Source organism: Tenrec ecaudatus, chromosome 1 (genome assembly GCF_050624435.1).
Source record: "Tenrec ecaudatus isolate mTenEca1 chromosome 1, mTenEca1.hap1, whole genome shotgun sequence".
Lineage (NCBI taxonomy): Eukaryota > Metazoa > Chordata > Mammalia > Afrosoricida > Tenrecidae > Tenrec > Tenrec ecaudatus.
The window spans coordinates 319,136,644-319,162,329 of record NC_134530.1 but is presented as its reverse complement, the minus strand read 5'-3'; the positions used below and the strand labels follow the sequence as shown (position 1 = coordinate 319,162,329).

The following is a 25,686-nucleotide window of genomic DNA, read 5'->3' as shown; positions in this document are numbered from 1 at the left end:
GAAATGGCCATTGAAAAATAATTCCATTTTGCCTAAATAAATCAATAAATGTATTGACATGTGTATAAGAGGAACAAAAAAAAATCCAATGAAATTTTATCCAGTGGTGGGACTACAGAGGCCTGGTGAGGCAGTGATTGAATGGCGAGGCTGTGAATCGAAGAGTTGCTAGTTTGAATCCACCTGTCACTCCATGGGAGAAAGACGAGGCAGCCTGCTTCTGTAAAAGTTCACAGCCTTGGATGGCCTTTGAAGTAATTCCACTCAGGAACTACGTCACTAGGAGTCACTAGGAGTCTGATTTCACCACCTGGCAGCGAGTTTAGTTGTTTTGTGGGATTACGGATATCCTGTTCTTTTTTGCATGTATTTTCAACAACAACAACAATCCTAGAAGTAACTTTTCTTTTTAAGTGAACAAGTGTCCAAAAATTAGAGGAAGGTTTTTCAGAGAAACTCTGACACCTTCACTGCACAGGATATCATGCAGGCATTCAATGTAACTTTTCAGAAGTTGGCAGAGTAACCGTGGAGGAATGCTAGGCCAGGATACATTTTCAACAAGCTGAAGGGAGGCGAGAAGGGCAGCCGCAGAAGACACCTCGCAGGACTGGAAGTAATGGGCTGAGGACTTAATATGAACTTTCTCTTCAATTTTCCATTGCTTTGCTCTGTACCGGCGGGTTTCAAAAGCTCACAGGAAAACGGAACTCAGAGAGAATGGAGTTCCCCCCTGAGCTTTTTGGAAATCTCCGTGTGGACATCCTCACATGTATCAGACGGCCAGTGTAAAGCTAGGCGCTACTAAGGGCTGATGATAGTTGGGGAAAGGAGAGCAATGTGGGAGGAGAGAAGACATTCACACAACTGTACGGAAAACAAAAAAGAACCGCAAAACCAAAAGATCCTGCAAACTCGCTCCCACGGATTCACCCTAAACCCAAACCAAGGCCACTATCATCAAATCAATTCTGACTCACAGCGGGCTTTGTAGGCCTTCCTTTGTAGGCCTTCGGGGACTGCTCCCTAGAGCTGCCAAAGTCTGCAAACCTTTACAGGAACAGACAATCTTATCTTTCTTTCCCTCACTTATCCACAATGGAAAATAAAAAACGATAGGGTGTTTGTGGCAGCTCGGATTGTTGCCATGAAAACAGTGACATCATCCTCAAGGTCCATCAGGAAGGGTAATAAATTCTTGATTATTCAGAAAATGGTGACAAAAAGTTACTTCTCCTGGAATCCAGATCTCTGGGGTCCACGGAGTTGGGGTTACCTACCCTGGCCATTGCCCATTAGATATCCTTTGGAGTCTTGACCTTGATGCAACAGGTTTTTAAGGGTCACTTTGAACCAACCAGTGGTCTAGATAAACTAGTAGAGACTTTAGGCACCCTTCTCTTCGGAAGAAATATCTGTGTGCAGTCAATTAAAGATCAGACTAGAGCTGTGTTTGAAGGTAGAAACCGGTAGCTGTCTTAATTGTTCTTCAAGACAACGCTTTATGAAATCCTTCCTAATTGAATATTGTCTTAACAGTTGTGTTTGACCCTTCTTCCATGGTAATGCCAATAAAAAAAGCTATAAAAATCATTGAAACTTCTCTCCAGTGCCAGGCATTCAGCGGCAAAGGCTGGAGATTCAAACCCACCAGCTACTAGAGGAAAGAAAGATATGGTTGTCTGCTCTCATTAAGATTGACAGTCTCAGAAACCCTAGGAAACATTTCTACTCTGTCTTCTGGGTGTCTAGGAGCCAGGGTTGGACCATGGTGACCCACCTGACAGTAGCTGTAAATGAAGTGTCTTAGCTTCAGATCTAATTTAGGTCGCTCAAATAGAAGACAAGAAGTCTATTTCTGAGCCCAAAATGCCCTGGGCCATGTATAAATTCCAGGAATTTAGTTCTAGCTCATCTCCCCTCCCCCCCCCCCACTCAAATTGAAGAGCTCAATCGAGCACCATATTTAAGGAGAGGCCTCTGGTCATGGGCTCATTATATTACAGAGGACATTTATAGTAATGGTCACTAACTATAAGGACAACAACTCAAATTCCAGCTTACCACCCCAAGACCCAGGATTCCTTGTCCCTTATCCCCCCAAAAATAATCCTTTCCCAGTGAATGAAATTTATTTATTCACACATTTGTTCAACCAGCTAACATAGATCTAATATCTCTGGAAATCAGGAACATACTAAAGGAAAAAAGAACTTGTGGCCATTGAATTTATTCTGACTCATGGTAATCTTGTGGGTTGCAGAGTAGAATTGCACCATGGGGTTTTGGTCTGTGTTATTTACCAAAGCAGATCTCCAAGTCTTTCAACCATGGGGTCACTGCATGGGTTTGAACCACAAGCCTTTAGGCTAGTGGTCAATTGTAAACTGTTTGGGTCACCCCAGGGGACTCCAGGGTCCCACTGCGTATGCAGATGTAAAGCTGTGAGTTACAGCTGACCTCAGGCAGTGTGGTGGAGAGACAAATTCAACCAAGTCTATCACATGGACTTTAAGAAGATCTGTGAACAGAACCTAGGAGATCAATGAACTCTAGAAAAAGACTACATGGCGCACACAATGTCTTGTGCATTATGTCTTCTCTGCTTGAAAGGTCTTTTTACCTTTGAGACTTCAAAAAGTGCCGACTCATAAAAAGCAAGTTTTGGCTATCAGAAAGAATAGCATCTGGAGTCTTAAAGGCTCTTCTTAAAACAAGCAGCCATTTAAGTGAGACACCAGCTAAGTTGCCAAGAAAGGAGCACATCAGCCATGTGATCTAAGGATTGTAAATAATAAAATCCAAGATGAGAGGCGGGAACTGTACTAGAGCTTAGATTCTGAATACCCATTTTTCAGAAGGCTATGGATGACAGTGACAGCGAAAGTCCAAAACCATCCACAGAATCCCCACAGAAATTATGTCTCCATTGAATTCTTTCATCCCTTGACTAGGGACATGAATAGTCTTGCCCTCAACAGAGTGCATTGGAAAGTGGATTACTGCAGACACAAATCAAACTCCCTGACATCAAGTTGATTCTGACTTATTATGACTAGAGACACAGTAAAGTTAAAATTAACATTATCATCTATTTTCCTTTTTGATCCATTTTTAACTTGTTTGTCTTCCACTTTCTTTTGGACTAAGGTTTTTCTGGGCTTTAGCTTGTTGCTATTGCTTTGGGGAGGCTGTATGATTTTCTTGATATGAAATCCAGAATCGGTAATCCATAGAGACAGTCACTAGATAAATATTCCCTCAGCATTGGCAGGGGAGATTGAGGGGTGAAGGGGAGGGAGCAACAATAATGGGTATGGGGATGGAGAAAATGTTCTAACATTGATTTAAACCATTGAGTTTGTGTAATATGTGAATTATATGCCAATAAAATATTTTAAGCAGTTTTTTCAGATAATCCAACATGAAGTGCAGATCACAAACCTGGCTGCCGGGGAAGACTAGAAGTAGCCTTGCAGCATCGACTGAGAAGGGATCGGAAGGACGCTAGGTAGGATCAGACTGGGAAGAGCGGGGGCTTTGTACTGTGGCCAGCAGGGAGCCCCCAGTGTGTTTATGAACAAAAACTGATGTAGCATGCTGTATGGGAGCACCATAGTTAAGCACTTGGCTGCTAATCAAAAGGGTGGAGCTTCAAACTGACCCAGAGGTTCAGCAAGAGAAAGCCCTGGCAATCAATCCACTTCTGTAAATATCACAGTCCAGAAAGCCCTTTGGGACCTCTACTCTGTCACCTGGGGTCAGTCTGAGTGGAAGTTGACTTAGCAACACCCAACATTGAGGAGCTCTGATGTAGTGGGTTAGGCATTGGGCTACTAACCTCAAGGTCCGCAGTTGGAAACCATTAGCCGCTCCATGGGAGAAAGATGAAGCTTTGTATTTCTGTAAAGAATTAGTCTCAGAAACTCACAGGGGCAGTTCTACCCCGGCCCTGTGAGTCAGAATCACTCAATGGCAGTAAGGTTGAGTTGATTTTGAGCTTGCAGGTTATATGAGGGCTGGAGGGGACCCCAACAGGTCACCAGGCAGAAACACTGGCCCAGCATCTGGTGCTTTCTCAGACCAGAGCATCCAAGAGATTGTGAAAGCCCAGGACTGCCATTGAAAACACTGAAAGGTCATTCTGCTCTTGAAACACAAGACAATAGAAAGAAGGTGGGAGGATGAATGGGTGATTGTAGCAGGCAACTGCTTAGATGGGGTAAATTTTAATGTCAAAAGTGCTGATTGAGTATGAATTGTCCTTGTCTGAAAACAAAAGAGGCCATTTGATCCTCAGCGCTAAGTGGATGCAGAAAGTCATCCAGAACCGTGCTGCAGTGTCCAGAGAGCGCCCCTGCACAGACCCGCCTGCAGGCACAGTCCAGCTGTGGGCGGCCCATTGCTGTTGCTGGTTTCTCTACAGTAGTCCAACTCAAGACAACCCCATACCCAGTGGATGAAAGAATCCATTTCCTGGCCCTGTATCAGTCCAAGGTCCATTCAAGAGTAGGCCAGTGGGACCCACAGGGATATTTTTAAAAATTACTGTGTTAGTGTGTTATTGGTGAACACAGAAAAATAGAATCATAATGAACAATTTCTACACATATTGTTTGGAACCCCTGTGGGGTAGTGAGTTACAAGTTGAGCTGCTAATTGCAAGATCTTCAGTGTGAATCTACCAGCCATCGGGAAAAAGATGAGGCTTTCTCCTCAGATAAAGTTGGAAATGCCAACCTTTCACTTACCAGCCACATAGTTAACCAATAATGCCACCAATATATATATATCCTGTTTCCCCAAAAATAAGACAGTGTCTTATATTAAATTTTGCTCCCAAAGATGGGCTAGGTCTTATTTTCAGGGGATGTCTTATTTTTCCATGAAGAAGAATATGATACACATTTATTGTTTATTGTTTTATTAAAAGAGACCTCGTACTTCCTGTCTGCTCTGGCTGTGCTGCAGGCAACAGTGAGCTGCGCAGTGATGTCCGCTGCTACGGTCCAGAGTCCAGAGTTACAGTAGCTTCAAGGGGCCTTATTTTAGGGGAGGTCTTATTTTCAGGGGTGCCTTATCTTTCAGTGAGAGGCAAGACTATAAGTAGGTCTTATTTTTGGGAGATGCCTTACTTTGGGGGAAACAGGATATAGATAGATAGATAGATAGATAGATAGATATAAACATGCTTATACATGAACACGAAGTCCTGGTGGTGTAGTGGATTATATTTTGTGCTGTAAGGTCAGAAGTTTGAACTCATATTGAAGCTTTTTGTTCCCACAGGGCTTTAGGCCTTGGAAATTCACAGGGACAGTTCTACTCTTCCCACAGGGTCATTATGATGAGCCAGAATAGACTCAGTGGTGGTGGGTCTTTTTTGTTTTTTAATACATGTGCACATAAGCATACACATACACCTTCCTAGACACATATCTATCTATCTATCTATCTATATATATATCTATATCTATATATATATATATCTAGTGATGCAACCAATCATGTCATGTTGGTCCCTGCTTTTGTGGAGCCCTGGAGGCACTGTCAGGTAAGCATCGAAAGGCTAACGTACAGTTGGTGGTTCAAAGCCCTTGGCTGCTCTGTGGGCCAAAGATGAAGTAGTCCGCTCCAGTAAAGAGCTGCAGCCTCGAAACCCTAGAAAAGGACGCTATGAGTCAAAATTGACTCCATCCGAGTGGGTCTGGCTTTACTGCTGATCTTGCAAACTTGGGTATGTTGTACCATTTACTGTCATGTCATCATGAACTAGTCAAGCTTCGCATGTTCAATCCACATTGCTTTTCCTATCACCAGAAAAAACAAATGTCCGTGGATTGTGATTTCTTTCCCCTCCCATCCCTCAAAAAAAATAAAAACACCTCAAACTCACGGCTTGATGTTGACTCATCAACGAACAGTGTAGAACTGCCCTCTTTTGAGTTTCTGAGACAGTGTAGAACTGCCCACTTTTGAGTTTCTGAGACTAACTGTCCACCAGAACAGAAAGCTCCATCTTTCTCCCACAGAGAGATTGGTAGGTTTGAACTATTGACCTTGCAAGTTAGCAGCCCAATGTGTAACCACTATACCACCAGGGCTCGCTGGAAAACATCAAAGAATGGTGCTTCCTGTGTATAAATCTATTCATGACTTTTTATAGAAGAGATATCATATAATATTTGACCTTTTGGATTGGCTTCTTATACTCAGAATAACGTCATCTAGATTCATTCACATTGGAAGATGTTTCTCCAACTCATCTCTATTTTTTGTCACGGGGTAGCAGCCCACTGTTTATATACACCACATTTGAGTTAACCTGTTCATCCACTCCACAGGGCTTTCAAAGGCTGACTTCAGGAAGGACCTTTCTTTGTGGTCCACCTGCGTCTGGAAGGTCCACTAACAACTGCTCAGCATCTGAGCCACACCCAAGCCTCCACTGGCTGACAGATGGTGGCTGTTCAAGAGCATTGGCTGGGAATTGAACTCTGAACCCCCACATGGCAGGAGAGATGGTTCTAATACTGCACCATCACTGCCCATTTTGTAAAGCCCCTAGAGGCTGACAGGGGCTGGCACAAAGGCCAATTGATAGCAGGTTTTTTTGCTCGTTAGTCTGAATGTGAGGCCATTCTACTTTGCCATATGGAGTCGCTATGAGCCAGAATTGGCTCCACAGCACAAGACAACAACCTGCAGGACTGATACAACAAAGTACCACAAAGTGGTTGGCTTTAAACCATGGAAATTTAGTCTCACACAGTTCTGGAGACAATTGGTCCAAATTCGGGGTGTCAGCAAGGCCAAGCTCCTTCCCAGTGTCCTGGGGGCAGATCCTTCTTGACTTCCCTGGCTTTCAATTTCCAAGGACTCCTTGGTTACAGCTGCATCATAATTTCAACCTCTGCCCCTGTCATCGCCTGGCCATCTTCCTTCTGTGTGTCTCTGCTCTCTTGTAAGGACACTTAGTCGTATTGGATTAAGACTGACTCTAGTCTGACCTCATGTTAACTCATCCCACTTGCAAAGGCTTTGTTTCCAGAGTCTGGTTCACAAGGAGCAGGGGCTAGGGCTCAACAGACCTTTCTCGGGCGATAACATTTCAATCAGCCACCGCCTGCTTTTGCACATTCCAGATGATGTGGAGGGCCTTGGTAAACAAAAAGCTCCTTCAGGAGAACAAAGCACCCACAGAAACGTCCATGAACCTTCTCTTTAAGATCACCTAGTGGTTTAGCTCTGCTCCCACCCGTGGCAGCAGGTTCTTACCTTCTGACCAGAAGTAGGTTACACAAAGTTTACCATTGGCCTCCTCTGTATTGAGGCATGCCGCTCCCCTTAGAAGGGAGTAGCTATACCAGTAATATTTCTCCACTCCTGGCCACTCCCCAGGTGACCAGAACAGCCGGTATGCATTGGAAAGCACCCAACTGGGTGCGTTCAGTTACTTTCAGCCTTAAAACCTTTTGTCTCTCTGAAAACAACCAAGCTTCTGCACAATGCAAGGAGATGGACTTCAGAGTTGGCCAAACCAGGAGTCAAACCCTGGCCACTCTCTTAAGGATCTGGGCAACCTGGGGCAAGTAGTTTGCAGTGTCTGAGCTCTGGCGTGCGTGCGTGCAAGGACAGGGCAGCACCATGACAGATGGGGTGTGTTAAAGTCCAGAACTCTCAATAAACGCTGTCGTGGGTTACATCAAGTCAACTTCGACTCACAGAGATCCCATGTGCTAACGAGCACAATTGCTACATGAGGTTTTCTCGGCTGAAATCTCTATGACAGCAGATTGCCAGGTCCGTCTTCCCCACTAGGTGGTTTGAACCATCAACTGTTAGGTTCATAGCAGAAGTCTTAGATGAAGTTAGAGAGTTAGGCCAAGTTCACTTAGGCTGTGCCTTCTATACACAAGTACTTTTCCTCCTGAGCCGCATGGCTCACTGAGTCAAGCACTTTGACTAAAGAGGATTAACCACCCTGAAACCTCTGTGAGCAACAGTGAAAGGACAGGTGCTAGTGTATTCCCTGATGCAGACATACTGCAAGATCACCACAGAGTTTCAGGACAAAGCCAAATTTAGTTGCACCTGGACACGTGCCTGGCGATGTCGTTGACCTAGGTAACCTTCAGGCACTGTGACTGGAAGTCACTGTAAAGCTTCAGAAACAAAAAGAATTAATAATAAGGCAATTGAGCTCTTAAGAATTTCAAAAGGCTGGAACTCTCCTAGACTCCGGCGCAACACACCACCCTGGAGCCCATCACCATATGACACAGTGAGTTCTTCCGCGGGTAAATATGGGGTCTTCGACAGCTTTTGCTCTTGACTTGGCTAACCCCATAGGTTAGCAGAGCTACTCCATGGCAGCAGTGCGGCCAGGGCACTCCTAGAGGCACGCATGGCGAGAGCTGGTCTTGCAGACCTTGGACACGTTGACAGGAGAAACCTGTCCCTGGAGACGGACACCATGCTGGGTAAAGTGTGTGTGTGTGTGTGTGTGTGTGTGTGTGTGTGTGTGTGTGTGGTGGTGGCCCTCAACGAGATGGACTGACACGGTGGCTGTAACAATGGACTCAGGCGCAGGAACAATGGTGAGGAGGGTGCCAGCCCGGACAGGGTTTTGTTCTGTAGTGCAGAGGGTCGCTGTGGCTAAGAATCTACTCAGTGGCACCTCAATCTTTACAGAAGCAGTTTGCCAGTCCCGCTACCCTCATGGTGTTGCTGGGTGGGATCCAACTACCAGCTTTTTGGTTACCAGGTGAGGGCAAACCATCCGCACAGCCAAAGGGCCTTCTTTTCAGCATTTTTTTTTTAACCAACATCACCTAACAGAGTACCAGCACCATAGGAGACAGGCGTGCATCGCCCAGTGGATGGTTTGGCCAAGGACTTTTAGACTATTTAACCTCACTGCCTCGCTGGCTATTTCAGAGTAGCCCTGAAAACGCACGCCTTTATTTCAAAAACCAACTGTGAAAAGCAAAAGATGTTTCCCAGGGCAAAAGGGACTCAGTCAAAACTGTCAAGTGCAACGACGCATTAAACGAGTCCATTCAACTCCTCGTTCATTCAGGAAACACTTAACTGAATCTTCATTAGGTGGCAGGCACTATGCCAGGAAGGGAAGTAAGATGTGGATCCCATGAGGGGCCGGGCATCAATACGATCTTGTTAAACATCTTATGGCTGCTAATGTTCACTCGGGGTAGACAAGGGCCTGCTGGAACCAGCCACTCAGCTGCCAGAATAACAGGGGAACATGACACTCCAGGGCTGGTGGATTCACCCGACAACGCTGCAGTCTCCCCAGTTCTTCCCTCTGCCTTTTAATCCTTTGCTGTGGCTTAACGCTGTCCAATTGGCCCCAGCTCATGGTGACCTCATGCCCAACAGGGTCGTGTGATCCATGGGCTTCCATTGTGGTTTTCGGGAGACCATCAACCTTACCTACTTGGTATTGTCCACTGATGGTCAGTGGTGGCTGCACGCGAATGGCTGGGAATCGAGCCAGGTTTTCCCCATGGAAGGCCAGACTGACTTCTACCTCCCCACTGCCGACTTCCTTTCACCCAGACACAGTCTCACAAGCACATTCTCCCTTGCTTTTTGCAACAGTCTCGTTGGATTGCTCGTTAGTGAAACCGTTTTAGATTTGACACCTTCGAAACCAAATTGCCAAATGCTTTTAAACTGGACGCTGACTGATGCTTCTCCAACGTGTCTTGAGGAACATAACCCGAGCATCTAAGGCAATGAAAGCAGTCCTAGTCACTGGTCTAAATTTTAGTCCAAAATTGACTAAATTTTGTTTTAATTGGTGCGCGTTTCTGACATGATCAACTGCAAATCAATATGTTCTCTTCAACTAAATCAGTATGTTTTATTCTATCTAGAACCACCTGAAACTAGGGAAGATCTCATAAGTGGGGTGGGGGGCCCCACACACCTCCAGACTTCTAAATCTGGCTCCCACTTTGTACTTGCTTGGGTGTGATGATTTGCTAGGATATCACACACAACTCAGGAAAGAGATATGCTTCATGGGTAGTTTTATTGCAGCAAAATGGATATCAAAAAAGAGACATGTAGGGAGAGATCTGAGTGTTCCCAACCAGCAGCTTCCACATCCCCCAGATGGATGTGACTGCACCCCCACGTCCATCAATTTCCATCACCAGCCAGGAAGCTCAGAGCCCAATGCCCAGAGCTCATGACACAATTCAACCTCCAGTCACTCTCTGCCAATGTTGCCTGACATCTCAAGGCTGACAGCCCTCGAGTGCTGGAGAGCAAGTCCCCACAGACATGAGTTATTTACCCTCGGGTGTGGTCTGAAGGCCTCATCAAAGATCCTTTAATCATTGGGGTAATATTTGAGAAGTTTTCTTTCAAGAACCAGGGCCCCAAATCAAATTTCTTGGGTCAAGTTCAATTCTTTACTTCACAGGTTTCAAGAAGGAAAAAGGGACCTTGCCATCATTGCGGCGTCCTTTCACGCTGAATCAAGCCTCCCAGTGAGAAAAATGATAAGTAACACATCTCATTTTCCTCCTTGTGTTACAGAATCGAGGACCAAGTCTGACCTGCAGCATCCACACTTCCAGGCCCTGGGAGCTGCCCTCCAGCCAGAGTAACTGATTCTGATTCTGGGTGACTGACTCTATCCAGTTTGCTCAGAACAGCGATTTGCCTGGGAGGTTCCCAGAACAGGGGACGTCCAGTGCTAAAATCCAGGATGGGGGTTGTCAGGTGCTGAGGCCAGCTTCCAATACCATGCCACCATGTGACAGCGTAGAACGGCCCCTTAGGTGCTTCTGGCCTATAATCTTTACAGGACTAGATTACCAGGTCCTCTTTCCCCGAGAGCCGTTGGGTGGTTTTGAACTGCCATCCTTTCTGCTAACATCTGAGCATGCAATTGCTGCCCACTCAGGGTTCCCTACCACTGGGAGCGTCCTGGGAAAACCAGCATGGGTGGTCACTGCAGTGGCCACCTCTGCTCTCACTCCCTCAGTTCCCTATCGTGGAAATGAAGATACCTGAAGATGGTGACACTTGGTCATAAATCACACAGCAAGTTCTAAGATTTCCCTGTAATATGGATCATTCCCCATGCTTCATGCTGATGGTGATAGAGATCCCTTTTGTGCTGGTGTGCAAGATCTGCATTTGTCTTGTTCTGGCATCACAAAGGAGTCCTGTTGAGACAGCTCTTGAGAGCTGGTAAGCACTTTAACAATCCTGTTATACATTGACTCATGTCTCCCATTTGCTCTGTTAAATTAATGAGGCGGGATTAGCAAGAGGAGTCTCTTGAGTCCATCTCTTTTGAGATATACAAAGAGATGAAACAAGAAGTAGAGAAGAGAGGAGATTCAGGAAGATCGATACTAAGGTTTCCCCTAGGGCAAGAACCCTACATTCAGATTTCCAAATACCCCACCAAGCTGCCACTGAGTTGATGCTGACTCACAGTGATCCTACAGGACATGATAGATCTGTCTCTGTGCATTGCTGAGACTGTAAGTCTTCACGGGAGTAGAAAGCATCCTCTTTCTCCTGAGGAGCAGCTGGTGGTTTCAAACGGCTGACCTTGCAGTTAGCAGCCCAACACATGACCACTACAATAAATTTCTGCTGGTTAAAGCCATCCATTTGTAATATTTCTCTAAGGCAAGTCCTTATTCCCTAAACAAAACTAAACATACTCCCTTCTAGCTGATTCTGACTCATGGCTATACAGAACAGGGTGAAACCGCCCCATACAGCTCCTATCCTTGATTGAATTGTGTTACCCCCAAATGTGTATCAACTTGGCTAGGCCATGATTTCCCTACGTTGTGTGGCGATCCTCCGTTTTGTGACCCCCTGCAATTATCTCCTGGTTTGTGATGTATTGTGACTTCTGACTTCCGCATATTAGTGAGTCAGGATTAGGTTCTATCATTGGGGACTAGGTTCTTATGTTCATGAAGCAGGCAGGGGGGACGGACCCCTTTACTCAGGCCATAACCCTGGTGGAGATGTAAGGGGAGTTTCCGTGGGGTTTGTCCTGTGTCATCAGTTTAAGAAGGAATAAGCAAATCAAGCAGACGGAAGGACCTCATCCCATTAAGAAAGAAGAGCTGCGAAGAGCTCTTTGGACCGAGAGTCCCTGAACTGAGAACCTTCTAAACCCACTGATGGCAAAATACATGGAGATCTTGAAGGGATGACAGGAGCACACTTGTTGAAAAGAGACAGAGAGCTTCCTACAGAGCCAATTGAGAGTAAGTGTTCCCCTCCAGCTGGTGCCCTGAATTCAGATTTCGAACCTCCTTAATTGTGAGAATCTATTTGCTCGTAAAGACATCCACGCGTGATATTTGTTCTGCTAGCATTAGATCACTGAGACTGCGTCTGAGGCTGTCATCTGTGGAAGCAGACCACCACATCCTTCTCCTGTGGGGTGACTGGAGAGTTCAACCCAGACCTTTTGGCCAGCATCTGAGTGTGCTTAACCACTGCGCCACCAGGCCTATTACCCATGACCTAATATCCCCATAAGGCAGCAATATAGGGTTGTCTAGATGCCCCTAGTTGTGTGGGATGAGCCTCGTACATTAGTCCAAATGGAGTGCTTCTCCTAACATCTCTTATCCCAAACAAGGTAGAATATGGATTCTAGTCTTGCCCTAGCACTGACGCCACGATAGTTTCAAGAACAATCATGTTACTTTTGTACTTTATCATCTAAGAGAATGGCTCATCATATGGAAAGGAGACAATTTATTTGGAGGCAAAGCACCTCTTGTACAGATTTCCAGAGAATAAATTTCCTGGGGCTCCCCTGGATTACAATATTCACTTTTCCACAAACTCTGTGACCCGAAGCAGGTGACCAAATATCTCTCTGATGCTCAAAGGGGAAAATCCGACCTACAAAATTGAGAGTGCAGATCAAAAATCAATCTCTCTCTCTCTAAGAACCCTCACCCATTTCTGGTAGGAATGCAAGGGGTACAGTCACTGTGGAAACCAGTTTAGTGGGTCTTCAAAGAGTTAAATACAAATCCCCACTACAACCGACTCAGTGATGGTCCACAGGGTTTCTGAGACTGTACATCCTTAATGGGAGCAGACAGCCTGACCTCTCTTCCCTGGAGGAGCTGGTGGGTTTGAACTTCCGACCTTGTGGTTAGCAGCCCAATGCCTAGCCCATAGTGCCACCAGGACTCCAGACCCAGCAATCCCAATTGTGGGTATAGGAGGTGACTTCAGAAAGTTCATGGAAAAATTGAATGAAGAGATCATGGCATTTTCGCATGAGCATCTTGAGCTCCCGCATAAAACCTAGAGGATTGAAAGCAGGAAACTGAACAAAACCCTGCACACCAGAGGCCCTTGCAGCCGTCACCACAATAGCAGAAGTGGAAACCACCCACATGCCCATCGATAGAGGAAAGGATAAACGTGATGAAGCAGAGCGAGAGACAGATAGATAGGAATATCAGTCATAGAGATAAATGACACGTCAATACATGCAGCAACATGAATCTTGAAAATTGTGTGCTGAGTGAAATGAGTCAGTCACAAAATGACAAATATTGTCCAGTTATATGAGGGGGTCTTCAAAAAGTTCATAGAAAAATGGAATTAAAAGATAATGGAATTTCTACACACACACTGAGGTAGTGAGTTTATTGTGCCAACCTAGCAGATAAACTTGTGGGATTAATTGAAGGGCAGAGATAAATGGCTCGGCAAGCCTCACCTTTCTTGTCTCTTGCTCTTTGATCATCGGGCCAGTGTGTGGCTACCTTGCTTGTTCTTTGCCTCAATCTGCAAACTACACTAACTATGGGACACCTAGCCCAACTGTGCCACTGTAATTTGGGGTTCCTTCAAGACCTGCTTCGTCACACCATTGGAATTCACATCTCTTGAGCTGGGGACTGTCAGACCCTGTCATCTGGCTCTTGGTGACCTGCCTTGCTCTTTGCTACCTGTGCCTGAATAGCCTGAATTACTCTACAAAGGGCTACCTGGAGGCCCTCAAGACTTGAAGGATTGCCAGTGTCTCACAACTGTCTCATGGGAATGAGTTGCATTGAGCCATTTGTACTGTTTTATAATTTAACTGTTTATTTCCTGTGTTATATATCTATCTGTATAAATATGTATATATAATTATTAGCAATCTGGTTTTCTCTCTCTAGAGAACTCTAACACATTTTGGTACCAGGAGTGGGGTGGGTCAATTGTTTCTAGGGGCTCAATATCCTCCTCTTCTGGATCATCAGTCCATATGTTCCCATCCATGTTTCAGGGTCCCAATTTGTCCCAATCAATGCCCTCACTTTGGTATCAGACACTGCTCTGGATCTGCAATTCAGCTGCCGTTGTAATTCAGCCACTCACATAATGAGACTCTGGACCTGGTTCTCAGCAATGTCAGCTATTGTACTAGAGGAGAGAAGGCTCTTCTTCGTAGCACAGACGGAAGCTTTCAAATCTGTTAGTCTGCACCTGAAGCGCACTTCTGAGGCTCTGAGACACTCCCTCTCCTTAATCATACTTTCCATTGTAAGAAGGACCAGCCAACCAGTTTCCCTATACTTGTCATCCTGACAAAACTCCTGGAAAATATCAAACATACGATCACTCAGAGGCTCTCCTTTAACCAGCACCTCATCTACCGGCGGTGCTACTGTAGGCATTAGCTTTGCTATATCACACCATGGATTAGTAAGAGTAACAGACTTATCCATGCTTTTGGGTGTTAAAGTAGCATTATTAGTGCTGTTAAAGACTAATCAGGCTGGAGAGCCAATTTAAGAAGCCCATATTTATGATTTTATTTCTCTAGAAGCACTCCTGGTACCAAAATGTGTTAGACAGGGTTCTCTAGAGACAAACCACACACACACACACACACACACACAATTTCCCTCATATGAAGTCGGCAAATATCTAGAGAGTAAAGCTTATCAGTGGAATGAGAGGCCAAGGAAGGTGTGATAGTTAGGTTTTATGTCAACTTGGTTGTGCCAAGACTCTCCCATGATATGATCTGACGTACTATGGTCAACCTGTCATCGGATCTTTTGTGAAGCAGCCAAGCAGGTGAAGGGAGAATTGATTTCCTTCATCTGGTCACAGCCTAGATGTGACTGAAGGAGGTTTCATTCAGGGTGTGGCCCATTCTTAGTATAAATCCACAGGGCGGGGAAGCTAGCTCACTCCTGCGGCTGCATCTGGTTCACTGACCTCCAGCTAAATCCCCTGCTGATCCCAGGAGCCAGCTGCAAACTGCTGGCCTTCCACACATTCAGTGGATCTCATTCATTCAGCTCAGCATCCACCAGCCTTTGGTCTTCCAGCTTCATCTTCCTGCTTCCTGTTCATCAGTCCTGCAGCTACAGTAGAGAGAACACATGAACTTGAACTTATCCACTCTACAGCTGTGTGAACCAATTCTTAATAGAAACCTCTTTCTGTATACATATCCATAAGCTTAATTGGTTTTGCTTCTCAAGAGAACCTAGCCTAACACAGGGGGCACTGAGTTCCTGGGACGGCAGCAGAATAATTAGCAAAAAGGCAAGCGATGATGGATGGACAGCATGAGAAACATAATCAATGTCACTGGATTCTAACTGTAAAAATTGTTGAATTGGCAAAAGGTTTGTTATATTTTTACACCCCCCCCCACACACACATACCCTATCCAAGTGCCTGACATCTAGTAAAATTTGAGCAGCGTGAATGCTCACAGTGTAGGCAAATAAAAGTTTTACAGTGTGTACACTTGTTAAAATGCATCCCCGCACATGTGCCTCATTGCGTTAAGTATGCGCCAACACAAACCGGAAGTAATCATTGTGCTCGGAAGTACTGAAAAGTCAGAACCACTGCTCAGTCAGAAACTCATTCTGTTTCTCTTCTTTTGTTTTTATTTTACCACCTGATTTAAACAAATTTGGTCCTCCGGAGCCACTTGATTGAGGACAGCCAGCACAGCTTATATTTTTTTATTGTTTTCACAACATTTACTACCCTTTTGCCTCCTCCTGCGTTGTTTATTGCCCAGGAAAATCCCCAGCACAGACCACTGGCAACACAGACAGAAACGGCGTCTTCAATCCCTGCTTTCCAAGATGACGCTTCTGTTAAACAAGGCTGCGCGTAATCAAGGGCGGCTCTGGGGAGTGAGAACCCGCAGAAGGGTCCATTGCGGCCTGACTGCTAACACGGCCATGAAACGAGGGCCAAGAGAGAGCGCCCCTCCTCCTTACCAAACGTCCGTAGCCCTTTACATTACTTCTTTCCCCACCCTGCTGCGTTTAACAGTAGGATCATTCGAGTGTGTTCTTAAAGCCATTGCCGGGCAAGCACACGGCGTGCTCAGCATGGAAAACGTTCGGGAAAGTCACCCCTCCTGGGTTCCCGGTAGACAGTTCACGTAAAGGAGATGCTCTGATTTCCCGTCGTAGCTCAATTCCGACAGCCCTGGGAGTAAAACCAGCCACCTATTGGGCATGTCTGATTTTTTCGCAGGGAGGTCCATTCAAGTGTGTACATTGAGTCCTTCTAGTTTGGAGAGTCTGTAGTGGCTTGAACATCTCCCTCCACAAATCTTCTCCACCAGCTTCTGAGTGGAGCTATTGTGTCACCAGGAATGTCACAATCCAAAGGACCTAGGGCTTCAGAAGGAACAATCCTGTCTGAGTAGGTTTTGGTTTAAGAACCTTGGATAAACTTTTTCGGCATTCTCCTTCTGGTACCTGGAACTAATGCCTGTTTCCAGAATCCAGAGTCATGTGGCTGGATGTCAGAAACAAAGCTCCCCGCGCCCCCTCCCCTCCCCAAAGCAAAGACCAAGCTTCCAACGGTCTCTCCCCAGCTCTGGGGCACTCTTTAACACCCCCACAGCACTCAGAGGTCCTACAAGGAACTAAAACTAGTCAATGGGATGTGCCAAATTTAATTAAACAAAAAGCTTTATAAAGATACTCCCTGCACTTATTGAATTAAATAAATAGATGGATGTAAGCATGCCTCTAAGCCACTGGGGAATCCTTGAATCCTTTTACCTCATCTGTTGAAGAGCTTACACTTTTAGTTTTCCAACTTTTCCTGAAGACATCAATTTTTTTTTCTTACTAACAAAAGAATTGAGGGCCATAGGGTGTCTTTGAGTATAAGCTTTTGGTTTTCCGTTGAAATGAATGGCTTAACACAGCTGGAAGGTCAGGGGTTTGAATCCAGCAGCTGCTCTTTGGGAGAAATATGGAACAGTTTGCTCCCATAAAGATGGATGACCGTGGGAATGCTATGGGGCAGTTCTGCTGAGTGTGGATACCCAATAAGCAAGGTAAGCATGGACTTTCATGTGCTTTGCTTTCTAATCTGCAGGGAACAATTTCACAATTTTTTCACCACATGCGAAACTCTGCTTCTAGGTCTGGCTGGTATCTGTCTCTCTGCCAAGCCCCCAGCACCTTCCTATAGAATCAAATCCTCTTTTCAAACTTACAATCCCTGACCGGGGCTGAGGACCCAGTAAGCAAGGTAAGCAAAGAATTACTACTGCTTACTTGCTAAATTGTGGTAAACAGTTTCACATGTTGTTCACCACCTAACATGACATTTGATGACAGATTAGTAAGTAAGCGTCAATAAGACCATGCTCACCTTACTTATTAGGTCACTTGCCCCTGGTCTATAAGGTCTCTGAGTTAGAATCAACTTGACAGTTAGCCGCATGGTTTGTGACTTCTTCACAATGACTGGGTGGGAATATGGAAATACAGTGCTTGTGGCCAACCGAGGGGACTGAAGCAGCTGCTCTGTTGCAGTCAACCGCTATCAACAGGAAGTAGGAGAGGTGGATCTACCACCCGAGGAATTGGCTAGTTGGATGCAAAGGCGAACATAGCGCAGTAAGAAAAGAGGTGAGCTGTACATTGCCTTGTTTGCTGTTGTCAGTAACGTCGCTGCAATGGCACGGAAGGAGAATGCAGGGGAAACTGTAGCACTGAACCAAGCCGATAGCAGCGGCCAAGGCTAGTCTCAGGGCGGACGCAGAAAAACAAACAAAATCACAAACCAGAAACAAGAAGTACCACTACGACTGCTGGGAGCAAGCTGGCAGAGACCTGGATCCCATGGGCATAGTGAAAGGAGGTGCTTTAGTTGGTAGGGGGGTAGCATCAGCCTTCCGAAGAACCGATGCTCAAATGGACTGTGAGAGCCAGGGATCGGGGGGAAGGGTCTTTAGTTTTGAATGCCGCAGAATGAACAAGGACGCGTAGGTTGAAGCAAGACCCACAACTCATGAATACAAGATCCAGTTACATAAGAAGCTCACCCGGAGCAGATGGCCAGCCTGGTGGTCCCGGGACATTTGTTCAGTGACATTTGTGGACACTGGGAAAGGAAACTGCCCCTCTAAACACGCACTGGGACATTCCTCGAGGAAGAGGCTAATGCTGGACTGGCTTATAGTGACTAGGATGCAGATCCAATGGGTAAGCCCCTCCCACGGGCCATCACAGACACTGGAAGGGGCCTGGCGAAGACGCATTTGTTAAACAGGCCCTGCTGCTAGCCAACCTGAACTAACATGACAGCTGAACCTGATGTCCCTTCCCAAAGAAAAGATGAGGTAGAAACAGTGACCAGTGTAAGGAAATAGAATTGCTGATAGTAAAGAAATGAACAATTGAGCGGTGCAGCAGGGGAAACCCAGGATTACACTGGGCCTCCAAGAGCCAGGGAATAATCTCTCAGGTCCATTTTATCAGTGGCCTGAGAGGGTAAGATGACTTTTGGAGATGCAGATCATATCAGATGGATACATGCCACAGAGCTCCGTGACAAGCACGTGAGCGACCTCACCCTGAGGACTCTGTCTTGCTGAAGGGATGATAGTTAGTGATTGTTCTGACCGAGTAATATGACTGCCAGAGAAAACGTTAACCCTTCAAGTATGAAAAGACCAATGGCTAGAAAGCCAGAGTAAAGCCTATGGTAAAGTGAATTATTTAATATGGTCTTTCTAAACATAGTCTTTGTGATGCCCCAAATTTGAGGGGGGCCTTGCAAATAGGATGCATGGAACCTTAATGAGGGGATTAGTCATTTTTGCTATCCCCCTAGGCTTAAAGGGAGACACGGAGAAGAGGGGGAGAGCTGTAACATGGGAAACAATGCCATTCAGGGACACTGCAGTAGCAAGCATGGTAGAGCACAAGACGCCAGGCACCAGGAGTCTGGTGCATGACAACTGCAGTGGGGCTTGCCAACCCATGGAGTTGAGTTAAACACTGGCCCAGGAAGGCTCCAAGAGGGCCCAGTAAGAAAGTTCAAGAAGATGAGCTGATTAAGAATTGTATCTTGAGTTGTTCTTGTTACTGCTGAGTCATTTTTGATCCCAAATGGTATCCGGTTCCTTCCCAATAAAATCTCTTCTCCGCAGACGTGGCTTGTGAGTTCTGTGAGACCTGGCAGTGAATTTTAAAAGCCAAGCCCGGAGGGAAAGCATTGAGTGAGGGGACTCGATGTTAGGGACGGTGAAGTGGTGTGGCAATTGGCAACATCTTCAGCTTCCGTTTCATGTTGTGGCGGTCAAGTGCAGTTGAGTTGGTTCTGACTCACAGAGACTCCACGGACAACACAACAACACAGCACCAGGTCCTGTGCCATCCTCACCGTTGCAGTTAAGTCCGAGCCCATTGTGGCACGCGCCGTATCAATCCATCTCACTAGGGAATTCCCTCTTTCGGGACAGCTCTCTACTTCACTAAGCATCCTGCCCCTTCTCCAAGGACTCGTTTCTCCTCCTGATGACGACGTGTCCGAAGTACGTGAGACAGAGCTTCACCATCCTCACTTCTTAGGGGAATTTTGGTTGCGCTTCTGTCAATACCAACAGATTTGTTTTGGAATAAACTCAATGTGTCTTTGTTCTGTTTCGGTTGCCAAAACCATAATTCAAATGTGCCAATTCTTCTGCAATCTTTCTTCTTTATTGTCCAACTTTCACACGCACGTGAAGTGATGGAAAATACCAGGACTTGGGTCAGACGCTTGTTTGTCTTCGTAATAACATTGTTGCCATTTCAACACGACACTTGATTTGTCTGCAGCTTCCAGGGGCACTGATGGCAGATCCAAGTAAAGTAATATTATTAACAACTTCAATCTTTTCTCCATGTATCATGATGTTGCTTATTGGTCCAGTTGTGAGGATTTTGATTTTCTCGATGTTGAGGTGGAATCCATACCAAAGACTGTGGTCTTTGATCTTCATCCTTCATTACTCCAGGTTCTCTTCATCGGACCCCGCTTTGTGCTGATCCTTATAAAGGAAATTATTCTTTAGGTTTGATCGGCAGAAAGAGTATTATCAGGAGACTTATAATGTGTATATAAAAGTACATTGACCTAGGAATAAAAACAGAGAAATTAAATTTCAAACAAAAAATATATGTAAGAAATGTCACACAATCACATCATCTTCGGTATGGTGAGAGAATAAACTATGATTGCCTTAATGTACTGCAAGAATAACTCCATTCAGTGGGTGGGTGCGTGTGGGTTGAGGCATGGGCTAAAACCATACAGCCAGGGCACAGCCAACCAAACTGTCCATCTGCAGATAGAAAGACACCTGGTATTGTCCCACTGACATCATAAGCAGAAGAAGAGAAGTCCACAAAAAACAGAAACATTTGATACTCAACATCTAAAAACTCACAGGACCAAATTCAAGATTACATTCCGTTCGCTACTGAAAAAGGCAACTAACATTTCAGCCAGCATGCTCTCCCCGAGTCAGGTCAAGTGAAATTACTTGGCATGGCTCTTAGAGCCATATCTTAGTAACTCAGCTCAAGTAATAGGGTGGGATCATGCAAATAAGGTGTAGAGGTCTCTCACTTGGGGATGGATCCATCTTCCCATTGTGCTGGGTATAACAAATGAGCCATCTCACAGAAGAACAAAAAAAACCCTGACCATCAAGAAACAAATGTCATCAGAAGTGTGCATTCAAGACCCCTGACTGAAGTAGCAGAGCCGTCAGAGGCCCCAAAGGCTACAGCACCAAGTCCATGAGGCAGGGCGGAGGAACCAGGCCTAGAGATGAAGCACAGTGGCCAATGAGCTTCCCGGCTCACAGAATGAGGCAGAGGCCAAGGACTCGTGTGGCTCAGATGACCAGAGAGAGACTTGTCTGCCAAAGTGTCTGAGAAGAGGAACTGTAGAGAAAAGAACTGCATCCTTACTATTTTGTACCCTGTCAGCTTTCCTAGTAAATCCTGCCATTGTGGAGGATTGCCTATAAATTCTTTGTTGCCCTGGCAACAAATTAGCTCACCCATCAGATACGTTAGGTTGTTGTAGGAAGTATGGTTGGTGTCCGAATAGGATGGATGGAGGAGGCACGTCTGACCTCTGCCTCATAGACCTGGGCATGTGGAGTTGGATCCTCCTTCTTTGGGTGGCTACAAGAGGTAAGACGTCCCCACCTCCTGCACTCTCCCCCCACCCCCATGATTGCCTTACACATGTGTGTGTCTTAAGAGCCCAAAGTAACCAGATTTGAGCAATTTCGTCTATGACTGAGAAAACAACTTTCATCCAAAGGAGTTTCACTTTTGAGATCTGCAGATTTTTATGGCATTGGCAGGACTGTACATACTAGAGGCACTCCGTAATATTGGATAGATTACGAAGCACTAGTCATTAAAATAGCTCGCATTTCTACAACTACTCCACAACCATTTGGATAAGTGAACTGATACCTTCTCTAGCACTTGTTGAAGACCATAGGAAGCATGGGTATGCATCACTCTCCCAGTTCTGCGATACAAGGTCAGGTCCATTAAAGCTGGAGAGCTCATCTATGCCAGTTCCCATCCTGTAGCAAGTGCAATGTCTACAGACCAGTGGCATACAGGGGAGTGCCTGAATGAAGCGCTGAGCTGACAAAATGACTTGGTACATTTATACTTTCAATAAATCTTTGCTGCTTGGGATGTACAAAAAATTAAGCTGGACTCTATAGGGGCATCTGCAACCCTGTCCCTTTCCTCACAGCAATGGGAAACAAGACAAATTCAAAAGCCAAACAACTGCCATTGAAGATTCTAGCCCTCTGGATTTCAGAGGCTAGAAATCTTCATGGGAGCTGAAAGCCTCATCTTTCTCCTGTGTGGCCGCTGGGGGGTTCCAATGACTGCTCTTCTGCGTTAGCAGGCCAACACAGAACCCACTATACTACCAGAGCGACTCAGGCAAGTCTGAGAGTAATGGTAATTTAGCCAGAGGAGGGGTACACAGTCATAGGCGAATGTCTATATAACTTAATGTCTAGACGAGGACATTATTGAGAGAGAAAGGGACTCCACCGATGAATGCACTGTAGTGTCCAACTCAAGTGAACTGGGGTCCTCCAGGGCATTCTAGCACAAACCATAAGCCATAGTAACTCCAGTCTTCAAAGTTTACTCATTATGTAAATCAGACTTTGCTTTTGCTCTTTCATATGTAGCTGAATTTGAATTAGAGTAATGATGAAGTCCAAATATTTTGGAAGTCAAAGGGGAAAAAATGCAATCCACCAGGGAGGTTGTAAAAACAGCTAATGCAGTTGGTCACCAACCAAAAGGTCAAAGCTTCAAGTCAACCCCAAAGCACCTAGGAAGAAACACCTGGCCATCTCTTTCTGCAAACTCGACCACTGAAAACCCTTGTGGAGGGCACTTCTACCCTGGCATAAAAACAGTTGTAATGAGCTGGAGTCTAGTTGATGACAACTTGTTGGAGGGTTGGTTGCTTGGTTGAGGGAGCCCTGATGGGGTGTGTGTTGGGCTGTTAATTGCAAGGTCAGCAGTTTGAAACCTCCAGCTGCTCTGTTGGAGAAAAATGAGGCACTCTAGTCCTATAAAGAGTTATAGTCTCAGAAACCCACAGGGAAAGCTCTGCTCTGTCCTACAGGGTCATTGTGCATCAGATTGGCTTGATGGCGGGAATGATGAGGTGAAATCAACTAGGTAGCAACAGGCTTGCTTTTACACGTTAGTTACTTAAGATGACACCTTTGGTAACACCAAGAGTTAATACACTCAGCTGCTAAATACAAGGTTGGGGATTTGAGTCTACCCCGAGGGGCCTCAGACCTGCCGTTGAAAACCCTGATGGAGGACAATTTTTCCATGACACCCATGGGATGATCATGCCTCAGAATTGGTTCTATAGCAACTTGTATACCAGTAAATGATGGACTTCCAGTGGTACAATGGTTATGACTTGTTCTTTTTTTTAAAATCATTTTCTCGTGGGCTCATACAACTCATCACAATCCATACATACATCAAGTGTGTAAAGCACATTTGTACACTAGTCTCATCATTCTCAAAACATTTGCTTGCCACTTAAGCCCCTGGCATCAGCTCCTCATTTTTCCCCCTCCCTCATAAACCCTTGATAATTTATCTCCCTTCACCCACTTTTCTATTGTCCATCTCCCAGGGAGGAGTTTATATATAGATCCCTATAATCGGTTCCCCCTTTCCACCCCACCCTCCTTCCACCCTCCTGGTATCGCCACTCTCACCACTGGTGCTGCAGGGATCATCCATCCTGGATTCCCTGTGTTTCCAGTTCCTGTCATTACCAATGAACATCCTCTGGTCTAGCCAGATTTATAAGATAGATTTGGGATCATGATACTAGGTTGGGAGGAAGCATTTAGGAACTAGAGGAAAGTTGTGTACTTCATCACTGTTACATTGTATATTTCAACACTGCTACATTGCACCCTGACTGGTTCTTCTCCTCTCTGCAACCCTTTCACAAGGGATGTCCAGTTGCCTGTGGATGGGCTTTGGGTCTCCACTCCACATTTCCTCTCATTCACAATGATATGAGTTTTTGTTCTTTGATGCCTGATACCCGATCCTTTCAACAACTCATGACCACACAGACTGGTGTGCTTCCTCCATGTGGGCTTTGTTGCTTTTGATAGCCAGGTACCACCACCTTTCTTCACCACGTTTTCTTATGCACCCATTTGTCTTCAGCAATTGTATCGGGGAGGTGAACACACAATGATATGATTTTTTGTTCTTTGATGCCTGATAACTGATTCCTTTGGCACCCCGTGATCACACAGGCTGGTGTGCTTCTTCCATGTAGGCTTTGTTGCTTCTGAGCTAGATGGCCTCTGTTTACCTTCAAGTCTTTAAGACCATCATCTTTCTTCACCACATTTGCTTATGCATCCTATTTTTGTTCAGTGATTGTGTTTGGAAAGTAAGCTTCGTGGGATACCAGTTTAAGAGAACAAAGTATTCATTCTTGCATTGAGGGAGTAGTTGAGTGGAGGTCCAATGTATGACTTGGTCTTCTAACTCCAAGGTAGGCAGTTCAAAACCACCTGGTGCTCTGATAGAAGAAAACATGGCTTTCTACTCTCTGGTAAAGAGTTATAGTCTCAGAACCCCACGGGAGCAGTTCTACCCTGCCCTATAGGGTCTCTGTGAGTTGGAATGCACTTGATGGCAGTAAGTATGTATAATTGGTTCGGGGTACAGTGTCACTAGCATATTACCACTTCATCTAATTCTTTAGCATTTACTTCCTTCAAAAAGATATCTTCTCCTCAAGAAATGTTTAGTAACCATATTACCTTGCTGTGAATGGATCTGTGAGTCTGAAACTCAGGCCTTGGCCTCAGTCCCCACATGAGTCTGGTTAAGTTACTCCCTCTCTCTGATAAACAGGGACACTGATATCTGCACATCACAGAGCTATTTTGAGAAATAATTTTGCCTGTTTCTCTCACCCCAGCTCACCAGTTTCTTCCTTGGATTCAATGTTCTGCCCACACTAATTTCTGTCAGCTCCTCCTACCATGGGGGCTTTGTGATGCTATTCCTTTTGTCTGAAACACTACCCACACCACTGCACCACACCCAACACCCTCACACACTTGGTGCCTGGTTCATTTCCACCCACAGCCCAGGACTTCTCTCAAAAGCCACTTCCTCCAAAGCCACCCCCGACACCCATTGTGAATCAGAATCCTGATATGCACCCAAGAAGACATTTCAACATTCACTCAGAGCGGGGGCTCTGTGTGCATTTATAAGTCTGTCAATGAGGGTCTGTCTTTGCACCACTATTGCCCAGAATGCTCTCTGTTTGGAGGAGGGCTTCCCTCCCCAGCACTGCATGGTGCTCAGTGTCTGGCACACTGCAGGACAGAAAAGTATGCAGCTGAATGAAGCAGGCATTTCTGTTGTAACAGAATGTGAGCATGGGCCAGCATCCTGGACAGCACAGCAGATGGATCAAGGGTGAGGGGGAGAGATGTACGACTGAATGCTGCCCCACAGGGGTTTCCAGGTAGTCCTCTTGTTCCAGCAGGAGTCCAGGTCTTCTTTTAATAATTAATTTAATATCCCAAGCATAGCATTTTACAACATGAAAGTAGGCATTGAGAACATTAGCATGTTATACTAAAAAACTCACTGCCATCGAGTCAAGGCTAACTCATAGAGAACCCCTATGGGTTTCCAAGAAAGTAACTGTTTACAGGAGAATAAAGCCAAGAAATTCTCCTGAGGAGCTGCTGGTGGTTTTGAACTCTTAACCATGTGGATCACAGCCCAATACATAACCACT

General features: G+C 45.5%; 1 protein-coding gene across 1 annotated transcript in view; it reads right to left on the bottom strand.

The window, feature by feature from the left end:
* Positions 1–15,960: 15,960 nt before the first annotated feature.
* The window catches only part of MBOAT1 (membrane bound glycerophospholipid O-acyltransferase 1), a 175,009-nt gene continuing 165,283 nt past the window's right edge, over positions 15,961–25,686 (bottom strand). The window contains exon 13 of the mRNA XM_075533406.1: positions 15,961–20,439. Coding sequence (XP_075389521.1) covers positions 20,367–20,439 — 73 coding nt within the window. The 3' untranslated portion in view covers positions 15,961–20,366. The remainder of the gene's footprint in view (positions 20,440–25,686) is intronic.